General features: G+C 41.7%; 1 protein-coding gene across 2 annotated transcripts; it reads left to right on the plus strand.

Annotated features, from left to right (window-relative positions):
- Positions 1–513: 513 nt before the first annotated feature.
- On the plus strand, positions 514–7,037 carry Ramac (RNA guanine-7 methyltransferase activating subunit). Of its 2 annotated transcripts, none has more exons than XM_051206662.1 (3): positions 514–547; positions 5,828–6,006; positions 6,658–7,037. In XM_051206662.1, exons 2-3 carry the CDS (start codon positions 5,837–5,839, stop codon positions 6,839–6,841), a joined length of 354 nt encoding a protein of 117 aa, XP_051062619.1. In that variant the 5' UTR covers positions 514–547; positions 5,828–5,836; the 3' UTR covers positions 6,842–7,037. The 2 variants fall into 2 exon arrangements, with proteins under 2 accessions (XP_051062619.1, XP_051062618.1); XM_051206661.1 differs by lacking the exon at positions 514–547 and adding an exon at positions 696–738 and having other exon boundaries at positions 5,810–6,006.
- The last annotated feature ends 7,439 nt before the right edge of the window (positions 7,038–14,476 follow it).

Below are 14,476 nucleotides of genomic sequence, written 5' to 3' on the forward strand. Positions count from 1 at the left end.
TCATGGAGAGCGGCTCGCAGGAACCTTACTGCTTGCTCAGAGCCCGGCTGGCATCGCTCAGCCGGGCGGTAGAGTCTGCTCGTCACCCCCGCCGCCCCGGCCCCGCTTCCGGTCTGCACAGACGCGGGGGTCGCAAGCAGCCCGCACTCCCTCCCGGTCCTATTCTCTGGCTTTCAGGCCCAGTGCGTCAGCGACTGCCATCCCAGGGGACAGTAAGAGATGGCGACGTCTTTTACTCTTCGGTAAGACTGGCAGGTGGCCTGGCAGAGACAAGACAACACCGCCCACCCTCACTACGCTGCTCCATCCCGGGAAGAATCCCTTCGGGTCGCGCCGCAGTTCGAACACGAAAAGCCGGGCAGGAAGAGGGAGGGATCAACCCGACGACCTCTAAATATCGCGATATTTGATAAGCGACTTCGGCTTTTGTGCTCCGGAAGCGGAAGTGGGGAAGTGAGAGTTTCCTGCGCGTTTGGTTACCTTGGAGAGTGGTGTGGGGTGCTGCTGTGCGGGCGTCCGAGGTCCCTGCAGGGCGTCCCGAGGAAGGGTGAGCACAGCCCTAGGCGGATGACGCTTCCGGTCGGGGAGGCGGAGGGATTAGGGAGGCTGGAGCGGGAGGCGGCCGATCCCTCTCGGGGTTGACGCTGGAGCCCTGAGGTCGCTGCTCCGCAGAGCCTCGCTCTCCTCAAGTCTGCCCTTGTAGGCGCTTCTGGAAGGAGCCGCTTTGTCAAAGCCATTGTAAGCCATGTGACAGATGTGCACTTTTCAGTTAGTTATCCTCCTCTGTTCCCGGGCTCGCCTCTGGAGAGCAGCCGGAGCCCTTTCTGTTAGCCTTTACCGGGGTTGGAGGACCTCAGCCAAACGTGTGTGGTGTGATCTGTGCTGAGGAAATTAGTGGGGTTCAAGTACAGTGAGAGGTGTAGTCTTTCATCCAGCTGCTGCCACAACCACCGCGAGCCTATGTCCCGAAGTTACTGATGCTTAAACTAGCTTGTTGGTTTTGAAGACTCAGACAAGGGGAAGTTGGGTTCCCTGGAGCTAGAAGTACAGAATGTGTGCGTGCATGCGTGTGGGGTGTGTGTGTGGGGGGTGTGTGTGTGTGGGGTGTGTGTGTGTGTGTGTTGGTGCCCACAGAGGCCAGAAGGAGGCGTCGCACCCCCTAGAGCTAGAATTACAGTTGTGAGCCGCCCTACAGGGGTACGAGATCCTGTGGTCCTTTGGAAGAACAATGAAGGCTCTTGAATACTGAGCTCTCTCTCCAGCCCTTCACACACTTTTAAAAGGTCTTTAAAATCTCAAAGCCATATTTACTTAATTTTATTATTAAATATATTTTTTGAACTATAATTACATTTTTCCTGCCTCCAACCCCTCCCATGTATCTTACTTGCTTTCAAATTCGTAGCCTCTTTAGTGTTACATATATGTTTAATGTGTTTTTAATATACGGACACACACACACAACTCGCTCATTTTGTATGTATGTTTTCAGAACTGATCCTATATGGTACTGAATAACCAGTTTGTGTGTTCTGCTCTTGGGAAGACTTTCTCTTGCTTTTAACATTCCTGCGGTTCTTTGCTGAGGCCTCTTGAGTTTTCCCCTTCTGTGTTAGCCTGTCTGTTGGTGTTGTCCCCAGCCTGTATTTAATCACTTTAACATTAAACAGTATAGTTGCCTCAAATCTTTGGGTTAATTAAAGCTTGTGTTAAGATTTTGTTTAAATTCCATTCTCATAAGAATGAAGATACTTGCTTATTGTGGTAGGGGTGTGGAGGAAACAGTAGTGCATTTTCTTTGCCTTATGAATATACTGCATGTCTTAATTAGGAATGGGTTGTCTTTCATAGTGGCTTCTGTGGTGAATATGGAAGCATGGACACTTTTAATTAGTTGGGAGTTTTTGTTCTTTGGTTTTAAGACTGTCACTCTGCACAGTTCTTGCTGTCCTTTGTAGACTAGGCTGGCCTCAAACTCAGAGTTCCTTCTGACTCTGCCCCTCAAGTGCTGGGATTAAAGGTATGCACTACTACACCCAGCCTACTTGTTTTAATCTCATATGCTTTTTGGTATTTGACATTATTTTGCCTATACCAGGCACACAAGTATAATTAATATGGCATAATCTAAGTAGTAGCCAGAAAGGTAGAACATTCAGATACTGTTTCTTATATTGAAATCACATTCCAGTTTAATTTTGTTGGAATAAGGGTAGTATTTAAATGCTATAAATGCTTACATATTTTGAAGAAAGACAAAGCAGTGAAGAAGCTATTTTCCAGTTAAAAACCATATCAAAAGCTTTATTAGAAGTTTAATTACTACTGGGAAAAAATAATTTGAGGATACCAGGGGAAAGATTTGGTTTTAAGCTTTTAGCATGATGTTAAATCTGCCTCAAATCATAAAATAGGTTTTGATTCTTTTTTCTTTGCCAAGGCTAGTCTTGTACATCTAGGCTCAGTTGATCCTCCTGCCTCTACCTCAGGAGTGTTAGCTCTACCAGATTTAGAAATTTGTTTTGTGTGGGGAGGGGGTTGGTTTTTTTTTGTTTGTTTGTTTGTTTGTTTGTTTTTGGTTTTTTTTTTTTTGTTTTTTGTTTTGGTTTTGGTTTTGGTTTGGTTTTGGTTTTTGGAGGGGAGGTTTCAAGACAGGTTTCTCTGTGTAACAGCCCTATCTGTCCTGGAACTAGCTCTGTAGACCAGGCTGGCCTCGAATGCACAGAGATCTGCCTGCCTCTGCATCCTGAGTGCTGGGATTAAAGGCATGCAAAACCATCCCTGCTGGTTTTGAGGCAATCAATAAAAACTCAAAGTTTGGATTTGGAAAGCTGTGGATGGAAAAGCTGAACAGTACTTGATCAAGGAAGACTGGGAAGTGGGGACTAATATAATTTGTCAGTTTCCAGGCCTTAGCTGAAGCTAGAAAACCCTGTGCTCTGATTCCTTGAGGATTAGAGCGAAATCTTTTCCTGTTTCTAGAGGGTTGGACAAATATTTTTCAATATGTCCAAATATTATATGGAAAACTCAGCTGATAGGTCATGCTTTTTTTAAAAATTACATTTGTGTGTGGGTCTTTATGCCATGGCACATGTGTGGAGGTCAGAGGACAACTTGTAGGCGTCTGTTGTTTGCTTCCACCATATGGGATTTGGGATTAAACTTGGGTTCTTAGGTTTGGTCCCAAGCACCTTTACCTCCTGAGATATTTTGCCAGGCCAGATTATGCTTTTTATGTTCGTTAGACAGTATCTTATTAGTGTTAGGTATTTTTCATCTGTCACAGGATCTGGAGTATGAATACATCTATAAGATTATAAAATCGTTACCCAAACTTTAGTAACTGCATCTAAATACCTGTTTGTGGACACTGTTTCTGTCCTGCCTAGTCCCACAGCCATTTAGCCCCAAATAAACACACAGAGGCTTATATTAATTATAAACTGTTTGGCCATTGGCCCAAGTTTCTTATTGGCTACCTCTCTCTTAATCATTAATTCATTCTATTAATCTAAGTATTTCCCCGTGTCTTTGCTTACTGGAGAATGCCCAGACCTGTTACTCTTTGGGCAGATACATGGTAACTCTCTTGGCTCCTCTCTGCATCCTTACCCCAGAAATCTCCTGTGGTAGCCCTGCCTATATCTCCTGCCTGGCTACTGGCCAATCAGTGTTTTATTCGCCAACCATAAAACAAATGTATATTAACAACATATAGAAGGACATCCCCCATTACTTATTTTCATATATGTTGCGTGGGTTGGCTTAAAATTCAAGGGTTCGAGCAATTCTGTCTTAGTATCTGAAGTAGCTGAGACTACAGGTATATATCGCTGTGTCACTGTACCCAGTTTGCTCCTTTTCACTGTGTGTGTGTGTGTGTGTTTGCGTGCATTGTATGTATGTATGTATGTATGTATGTATGTATGTATGTATTTAATTATTAGTTTATTTAGCACAGTTTCTTGGTTTTTCAATACAGGCTTTCTCTTTCTGAAGACCAGGCTGGCCTCCAACTCAGAGATCAGCCTGCCTCTGCTGGAATTAAAGGTTTTTGCCACCACCAACCTGGCAAAAGACAGGGCTTTACTTTTAACCCAAGCTGGCTTCAAACTCAGACTCCTTCTGTTTGAGGCTCCTGAATGCTGACATTACAGCTACTGACTCAATTATTCAAGCTTCTCAAAAATTCTAATTTCTCATCTTCCAGGTAATTCACAGCCATTTACAGTCCTGCTTCATTTCCTACTACTCTAAAGCAATCCCCTGATATCTGCATTCAATTCTCTTTTTTATTCTTTCTACTGTTGTCTGATTTGCCAGTGTCAACACATTCTTTATTCTCTTACCTTGTATGGCAATCTTTTCTGGTTGGCTTCTGTGTGTTTTTTGTTACCCTTTCATTGTCTGTGAGTGCTCTTTGACTACTGATGTTCTCCAGGGCTCTTCCACATTCTCCCTAAGGAGTCTCATCCTCTTTTACAGCATTAACTACCAAAAACATTGCTCATATCTCCCTTATTCATCTTCAATTCTTCTCCTATTGTCAGATAACTGAATTGACTCTTGGATGTGTGGACCATAGCTCACTTTTTGTTTGTTTTTGGTTTTCTCAAGACAGGGTTTCTGTGTAGCCCTGGCTGTCTTGGAACTCACTCTGTGGACCAGGTTGGCCTCGAACTTAGAGATCTGACTGCCTCTGTCTCCCGAGTACTGGGATTAAGGGTATATGGGCTACTATCACCTGGCTCCTGGCTCACTTTAAATTCAGTGTACCCTTACCCACCTTTCTCATAGTTTCAGTGGCACTATAATGTGCAGGCAGGAAGCTTGAGGATCACTCCATGTCGCCTTCTCCCATGTCTATAGAGTTGGTGACTATTTCTTACTAGAGTTCGTTTGTTTTCGCAGTCCCTACCTCACATTAACTTTTCAGCATGTTATCTACATGACTACGGTACTCTGCTTTAGTTTAGTTTCACTAGTCTCTACCCAGTTACAAAAGGAGTCCTTCATCTTTGTTGAGATGGGATCTCACTTGTAGCCCTTGCTGGCTTGGAATTAATTATAGACCAGATTGGTCTGTGGCTCCTCTACCTGTTACCTGTGTGTATCACCACACATAAAGGCAGATTGTATCCTTAGGCTTACCCTCATAAGTCCAAGTTACTTCCATTGTCCCCTAGAAAGAAGATACAAAAGTATTTGCATTGGATACATTTTCCACAATTTATCCCTTGATTACTTCCCTAGTTTTATTTCTTAATGTCTTCTGCTTCTCCCTTTGTTTACATCATGTCTCCTTTATACATTTTATTGTGGGTGTATGTGTAGGGCACATGTGGAAGCCAGATATGCACTCCAGGGTCAGTCTTCAAGAGCTGTCTACCTTGATTTCTAAACTGGGTCTTTCACTGGAACCTGAAACTTGCCAATTAGCTAAGATGACTGGCCAGAAAGCTCCAGGGATGCCTGTCTCCACTTCCCCAGCATTGGGATTGTAAGCCTGTTCCACTGGCCAGGCTTTTTATATAGATGCTGGAGAACAAACTCAGGTCCACATTCCTGCATGACAAGCACGTTACCAATTGAGCTATTTTCCCCAGCCCCCAAATCTATCTCTTCTAGACTGGGGTGTGGTCCTTGATATATGTTCATCTTAGTATTGCAGGCTCCAGTAATACAATGTTACAGTCCTAAGTTTAAAAACACATAGGGATTTTTGTTAGTACTCTGTCCAAAATTATTTACCTTTTGGTTTTACGTAAGCTAATAAATTAGTGTTAATTTTTAGAAATTCTGACAGATCTTAAAAATTGTACAGATTTTCAAGATGAGCGATACTTCTGAAGTGGTTCCAAATTTTGAAGAGATGTTTGCAAGCAGATTTACACAAGACGACAAAGAGTACCAGGAATACTTGAAACGTCCTCCTGAATCCCCTCCAATTGTTGAGGAATGGAATAGCAGAGCTGGTGGTCACCAAAGAAATAGAGGCAACTGGTATGTGTTATTTCCAAAAGATAAATGCAGAGGGTTGTCTGGAAAAAGATAACTTTAACATGCTTGCCCATAAAGCCAGTGAAAATGTTTTCAGTGTGGTTCATCCACAGCCCTCTAACAGTGCCTGGAATAGCACTCTAAATACTTGTTTTTATGTGCCCTGTTTAAGCCAGGCATAGTGATGCCAGCCATACTTACAGTACTTGGGAGGCTGAGGCAATAGAGCCTGCCTGGCTACCCAATGATACCCTGTCTCAAACTAATATTTTCTTTACAAATATACTTAATAAACTGTAGTTTTGTGCTTGATTTCTTGAAGGTATTGTTTTGATTAATTTAAAATTTTTCTAAAATGAAATGGTAAATTATGTAATAATTTGAAACAATAAAGAAGTGAGAGTGTTTTTTGCATTTTAGTAGGTGTCAGTTTGATCACACCTGGACTTGTTACCTGCTTATCCAGTAAAAGCATCCAGTGTGATGCTGGAAGAAGAATGACTTACATCTTAGAAAAATGTGACTAGTGCTGTGATGTGCCACAGGGAAATGTTTTCACTTTCAATTACTTGAGAGCTCAAGTACCGCGGGGTTGATTCTTATGTTTTGTTTTGTTTTTTAAGGGAAGTTAATATTTTTGTTTTCTTTTGGTAGGCTGCAAGATAACAGACAGTTTAGAGGTAGGGATAACAGACGAGGATGGCCAAGTGACAATCGATCAAATCAGTGGCATGGACGGTCGTGGGGTAACAATTATCCACAGCAGAGACAAGATCCTTACTATCAACAGTACGGACAATATGGTCACAACCAGCGGCCTCCCTATGGTTACTACTGACAGAAATGTTGCAGTTCTTAACATAAGACCATTCATTGATAATGTGCTAAACCTTCATTTGTCTTCTTTTGGTCATAGTTTTTTCATTCTATTTTACAGAATGGGTTGTTAATTGTTTAGAACTTGAGACTTGAAAAAAAACTGATCTTGCTAGAGATGTGGTGATTGATGGGAATAAAGTGTGTATTATATTGTCTGGGTTTATCTTTATACGGTTTGTTTTATGATTCAATAGTATTTTGAGTTTAGTGTGGTTTCCTTATTTGGCTTCCAGGAATTCTATATTTAACACAAATAAAATGTTTAAATAGGAAATGCTGGCTTTTACTTTATAGAAGAGTAACATGCTCAGATGTTATGCTCAGATGGATGTTTCAAAGAGTGAGGATAGTCAGTTTGAAAAAACACCCATGAATATTTACAGTGTATTCTACACAATAGCAGCAGTTGAAAGGTAAGAATTCATTCTTTTGACTTTGTTGTAAGATTATGGTACTTTTTGGTTTATAAGTGTGAGTCAGCTCCAGAACCAATGTGGTCTCTTTATGTGGACTGCCTCATTTTCATCACAGCTTCCTGAAGCCGTGGGATTGTAGAACTCAACATTTTGTATACGCCAAGGTTTTTGCAAACTTACAACAAGGAAGAAAGAGATGTGCTCTATAAACACAATACCCATGTAAACACTGCTGTATTTGGATTATTTTGGTATTTCAGGTGTTGTGGAGTATTGTTTTAAGGTGTGTTACATTTGTTTATGCTGTGGAACATGTTTAATGATGCAGAGATGTGTTGCATTCTTTTATATTGCATTTGTGAAGCTGTGTTACTTTGCCTGTCTAAAACACCTGATTGGTCTAACAAAGAGCTGAATGGCCAATAGTAAGGCAGGAGAAAGAATAGGTGGGGCTGACAGGCAGGAAAATCAATAGAAGGCATCCATAGAGGAGTGAGAAAAGAAGGGGACAGCCATACAGCCAGCCATAGAGTAAGAGTGGAAGTAAGATTACAAAAGAAAAGGAAAGGCCCAGAGGCAAAAGGTAGATAATTTAAGTTAAAAGCTGGTAAGAAACAAGCTAAACTAAGGCCAGGCATTTATAAGTAATACTAAAACTCCATGTGGATTTATTTGGAAGCTGGGTGGCAGGCTCCCCAAAAGAAGAAAGAATAAAACAACAAAACAAAAACAAAGCTACATAGATATATTGATTTTACAAGGTTATTTTCATTTTCAAATGCTTACCTTTGATGCTTCCTCAGAAACCCATGTAGTAGATGGTTTTTTTTTTTTTTTTTTTTTTTTTTTTTAGGACTGCCCCTCTCCCTGCACTTAAAATAAGAAAGAAATAAAAGACACTTTATAGACCGGGAATAACATGAAAATATAAAGGATAATTTAAGGTTGAGCCCAAAAAAATGTTGAGCAAAAATAATTTGAAATAGTCATTATAATAGCACACAGCATTAGGCATGCCCTGATTTCCAGTCCTGTCTTTACAGGTGCATGACTTAGCAAAAAACAATTTAATTTTGTATTGATAGCTCACCTGTTAAAGCAGGGCAGCGCTTACCATGCCACCCTTACAGAGTTGTAAATGCCCAAAGCAAGCGCCTGAGAGCAAAAACTGAACCCGTGGCCAGAAAACTCTCAGGTTATAAACACAGGAAAGACATTGCTTGGAAAGGAATACTCGGTAAATTGTGAAGCAGAGTAGTGCAAGACGTACACAAATAATATGGGCCATGTGTGGTGAGTACATGCCTGAAGTGCAGCCCCAAGCTTCTGGAGGCCTAGACAAGAGGTTGGAAAGTTCTAGGTCAATCTGGGCTGCATAGTGAGCTGTCTCTAACATACAAACAAGATGAGGAAAGGCAAGAAACAATGACAGGGATTTATCCTCATTTCCTTATGTGTATTCATATGCCTAGGGAAACCAAATTATATGTAGGAAATAAACATTTCGAGTTTGGAAGAAGCTTATGTAAAAGCTGAGCTAAATTAGTGACACACACTCTTTGGAAATTGGCACTCACTTTAAAATGTGTTCATTATTGAGAACAGCTTGAAGAATTTCCTGGCTTGCGTTTTGCAGTGTTAAAAGGATATGGGGTATCTAGCATATAAATAGCCTCATGACACTGCTTTGAGAATAGGTTTGGGAAAGTCATCTGGAAAGATTTCAGGCATTCTTAAGTAACAAAAGGGTGAAATTTCCTTTTGTATGTTGTATACCTCAAGGAAAATACAGGACCTCATGGTAGAGTTCAGAGTAAAGAAATGTCAGTTTCCTGTTACTTAGGTTGACCCAGAACTCCTAGGCTTAAGCATTCCCATACCTTAGACCCCTGAGTATCTAGGGATTGTAGTAGTGTGCCACCCTGCCTAACCAAAATGTTCATCTTAAGAGTGCTAAAGGGGAAGCCTTTCATCCTGGAGACTCCTGACAGCACTAATTTTGAATTCTAATCAAGGTACTGTACTTTGTTCATAACATTTTCATGCTTTAAATTTTTTCCTACTTTTATTCCACTTGACTGTTAATTTTGTGTTCGTTGGTATTCAGTATATCTGAGAATTTACAAGAATCCCAGGTATCTGAGGTTCACAGTCTGGGGGCTTCTGTCACAGTTGACCCTGTGCTTTTGGGCTTGTGGCAAGGCTGTAAATTATGAAAGGAGCAGGTCGTTTGAAAGTGAACAGGGGGGGGGGGCGGTAAGGGAAGAGGCTGGGGCTGGTTAGCCCCTTCCAAGAACTTCTCACCAGGCCCTACCTCTGAATCCCCAAAACACACAGGCTGGGACAAAGCTTTTCACACATGGTCTTAGAATCAAACAGATTTGAATTTGGGCTGACTTCTGGGTTGTCACTGGGGATGGGACCTAGGGCCTCACACATGCTAGGCAACTCTACCTAACCCAGACCCATCTTTACTTTTCATTTTGAGACAGGGTTTCACTAATTCAGTCCAGGCTGACCTTGAACTTTCAGTCTTACTTGGGATATTGACTTTCAAATAGCACTGCTGTCTATAGCAAAAGAAAATTAATATTGTCCATATTTAGATTTAGATTAATATGGATTAAAATACAGCTATATATGATGTTCTGTGATTATTAAGTTTTCCCAGAGTCTGCTATGTTATTAGAGAACAAATTAAAATCTAGATCCAATTAGTAGATTGGACCCCAAGGGAACCTTGAGAGCAAATATTTCCTCCTTTCTAGAAGTCTGGTTAATGCTGCTTTTGAGGAAAATCACATCCCAAGTGTGGTCCTGGGCCAGAGTGGCTACACAGTGGCCATCAGCAGAGCTGTACATGTGGGGCTGTGGGGTGAGGGTGCGGTGTCTCTTCAGCTGCTTTTACAGTACAGAGGCCTTGGCTCCAGAAAAGTGGAGATGGCCAGTGGTAGAAACTATCAGATCTACATTTTTTTCAGGGTAGGTAGGATGGAGGAACTAACACAACATAAGCTTCCAACAAACCTACCGCAGGATTTGGCTGCTCCTTTCAGGATGATGTAAAAGCATACACAAAGGGTGGAATCTGCTGGGTGTGGTACATGTCTTTAATCTCTTGAGTTCAAGGCCAGCTTGGTCTATATAGTAAGGTCCAGGTGAGCCAGGGCTACATAGAAAGACAGTATCTTAAAAAGGGCAGGTGGGTGGAATCTTACCATGTGAAAACATGGATAGAACTGGCAGAGGTTGATTAGTTCAGTGAAATAACCCAGGCACAGAAAGACTTACTAGCAAAAACTAAAATTATGTTGGCCACCTGAAAATATGGAGTGGCACAGAGATCACTAGAAATGAAGGGATGGAGGGGGAGGGTTAGTAATAGATTCTAAAATAAAATAAGTGGTGGGTAATATTTTTGCATGGAATCATTCTAAGACTCATACTTTGTAAAATAACTGGAGGACTGTATTCCTGACACGTGTATATGATAGTATGTTTGGTGACAGAAATGCTAATTACCCAGATTTGGTTGCTAAAATGTCCACATGTATCAAATTATACTATATTCCATTAAAAAAAACACACAAATACTAAACCCATTACAAAGTAAACAAGTACACAGCACTGGACTGTGCACATAAGCACACACAGACCACAGGTTGATGCTTCCTGGATTTTAATGAGGCCTTCCAGAGTTGGGTAAGAGGTTCAGTTCACAGTCTCCGAGTTCATATGTGCATCTGTTCTGTTTCCGGAAAATGCCAATCTCTCAGCCTCCTCTCCTACATAGATCCCTGGGCCTTGAGAGGAAGGGTTTGCTGAAGACATCCCATTTGGGGCTCAGTGCTCCGAAGTCTCACACTCCATGCAAACTGTCCAGTTGTGGGTCCCTTTGCTAATCACCATCTGCTGCAAAAAAGAAGCCTCTCTGATGGAAGGACTTGCACAAGTTCAAACCAGAAAAAAACCCAGCATTAATGAGGGGAAGTGAACACGGTCCCACACCTAACGAAGAAGCTGTATGTAACTAATACCAGCTGGGAAAAGAAAATCAGTTTTCCTCAATTGAGTGTCACTGGGTCTATCCACTGTTTCAGGGTGGGCCCCATGCCTAGGAGTAGCTGACCAATACAAAACAGACTTCATGATTTTTTATGCATTTTGTTTTTGTTTTGGAATTTTTTCTTGTCTTACTGATTTTCCTTTTAACTTTTATTTTGATTTGCATTTTTTGTTTTTCCTGTGGGTTTTATTTGTTTTAATAAAGAACATGAAGTTGGGGGGGTAGGGAGTTTGGGAGGATGTTGGAGGAGTTGGAGAAGGGAAAGAATATGATCAAAATATATTGTATAAACTTTTTAAAAAATGTAAAAGGTAGTTCAGCTGGCCAGGTGGTGATGGCACACACCTTTAATCCCAGCACTTGGGAGGCAGAGGCAGGTAGATCTCAGTGAGTCCAAGGCTAGACTGGTCTACAGAGAGTGTTCCAGGACAGCTAGGGCTACACAAAGAAACCCTGTCTCAAAAAACAAAACAAAAAAATAATTCAGCTTTAGAAGAGTGCCCACTCAGCACTCATAGAATCCTGAGTTCAATCTCTGTAAGAAGGGAAGGTCAGAATCACAAGCTCATCTTCAACTACACAGTGTATTTGAGGCCAGTCTGGTTGCATGAGACCTCATCTCAAAAAATTAAAGTTCCAAAAACAAAAACCAAAAGTTTAGCTCACAAATACCCCAACAGCTTCTTCATGGACTGACAAGCTAATTTAGTTGGCGTTTCATTCTTTCCCTAAGGACACAAAGAACCTTATGTATTAATTACCAGTTAAATTTTCTCTCAGCTCCGTAGCATCTCCTGAGACCAGTTCTGGGGAGGGTGTGATTATGATCTCATGGTTTTTTTCCACTGCTGGTGTCTTTAACTCCCTGAAGTGTCCAGCCTTTGTCTGAATGAGGTAAACAAAGCTGTTCTCACTGCTAACGCCAGAGAGCTTTGTTATTTTGTGTTCTTTTTCCTCTTTTAAAAGTTATGTACACTTCATATATATACAAAATAAATGTAAAGAGTGAGATGGTATAAAAATTAGTAGTCTTCATCTAAACAACTGCATATCCTTTTACCTATTTTATCATGTTCATCATGTTCATACAGATTTATAGAAATTATGTACTTCTTCCTTTCTTACCAAAGTGAGAACACACACACCTCTTAATATACTTAACAGAATATGACAGATACACTCTAGGTTAATGACAATCAAAACTAATTTTAATAATGTCATATGGACTTGCATTGATGAAATGGCTATTCTCTTGGTAGATACTTGGGACTCTCCATTATCTCTGTACATATGTCCTTTGGTGGTTTTATTTTGTGTTCTCTGGAGAGTACTCTTAAAAGGATAAGTCTTCAGGTTAAAGGATTACCACTGAAAGCACTAGGGAGTCACATGTGCATCGGTAACATGCAAGGCATGATGTTCGCATTGTCCCTGAAGTGGAAGGATCCACTATAAATGTGGGCAGCACCATGCCCTGGGCTGGAGCCCTGACCTGAACAAAAAGGAGGAAATGCTTCCTGACCACAGTGCAGCATGACAGCTGCCTCAAGCTTCTGCTGCTGTGCCCTCCCCACAATGATGGACTGCACCCTCAAACTGAATAGAAATATCCCTTTTTAGGCTGCTTTTATCAGGTGTCTTGTCATGAAGATGGCCAGTATGTAAAAATCGTGGAGGTGAGTGGGTGAAGTATATGATGTGCCCATGAGGAGCATACACTTAACACAGTGCGTGTGTGGCGTTAGGACAACTTCATGAGTCTGTCTCTTACAGTGGGTCTGGGTTCTGGGAACCCTTTGGGGGTCACATCAAATATCCTGCATATCAGATATTTACAATTCTTATGTGGCAAAATGACAGTTATGAAGTACCAATGAAAGTGAGGGGCTGGAGAGATGGCTGCTCTTCCAGAGGTCCTGAGTTCAATTCCCAGCACCCACATGGTGGCTCACAACCACCTGTAATGAGATCTGGTGCCCTCTTCTGGCCGAGGCAGAATAAATGCAGTCATAAAAAATAATTTTATGGTCAGGGCACAACGGCTTTACGAAGGCTGAGACCCTGCACTAAGCCACCTCACTGGCCTAGCGTCAGCTTTTTGCCTGACTGGTTACAGCCTTGTCAGTCAGTGTTTGTAACCTGCCTTTTACTAGGGTATTTCATTCCTGGTTGTCCTTGGTCTTTGTCACCTGGGACACTGCACCTTTTTGTCAATTCCTCTTTTGTTTCTCAAGCATTTGTTTATGTCTTTAAACATTTTTTCACTTTGTGATTTTATTTGGGATTCTAAATATGCAGGCATTGATTTTTTTGTTTTTTCTCTGACTTGTCCTCATGTCTTCGGCCTCTGTTGCTTTGTTTCCAGCATGGTCTTTAGTTCTCTGATGCTTTTTTTTTTTTCCTTTCTATTATCTTCAAAGATGTGTTGTTTTTAATCATATGTATGTGTGAGTGTGTGCATGAGTGTGGGTGCTGCAACCCAGAGGTGTTGGACTTCCCCTGGAGCTGGAGTTACAGGTGGTTGTGAATCATAAATGTGGCTGCTGGGAACTGAACTCCATCCTCTGGAAGAGTAGCACGGGAGTAGTAGGGAGGAACCCTAACTGCTAGCCAGCTAGCTCTCTGGCCCTTCCTTTCTAAATTCAGATGTTTCCCTGTGATGAGCAGTGGGCGGGCAGCTATCACACGGGCAATACAGTTTTGGAACAGGACTAGAGGCTTGCTATTCACCTTGCCACTAACCTCCCGGGATCTGAGGAAACCTAAGACTACCCTCGTTTGGAAGTCTCCATGATTGCAGAACACATCACAGGTGAGATGACTTTCATGCAGTAACAACTGAGGAGTCTCTAACTTTGTTTTCAGAATTCGGGGATTCCCTGGCTCCAATCTCAGCCTTTCCGAGACACCTTCAGATGATGGCATTTGTAGGTTTCTCAAAGGGATAGGATGTTCTCATTAGGAGATCCCACTACACAGCCTATTGGTGGGTGTGTTCTTCAGTCAAATAAATTGGCACATTAGGGACCTGGCCAGTTGTCCTGCTCAATTCCATTTTCAGAAACCCTGACTAGGTGGGATTTCTGAAAGCTGTGGAGTAGAAGAAGGGTTT

Source organism: Phodopus roborovskii, unplaced genomic scaffold (genome assembly GCF_943737965.1).
Source record: "Phodopus roborovskii unplaced genomic scaffold, PHOROB, whole genome shotgun sequence".
In the NCBI taxonomy this organism is placed as follows: Eukaryota; Metazoa; Chordata; class Mammalia; order Rodentia; family Cricetidae; genus Phodopus; species Phodopus roborovskii.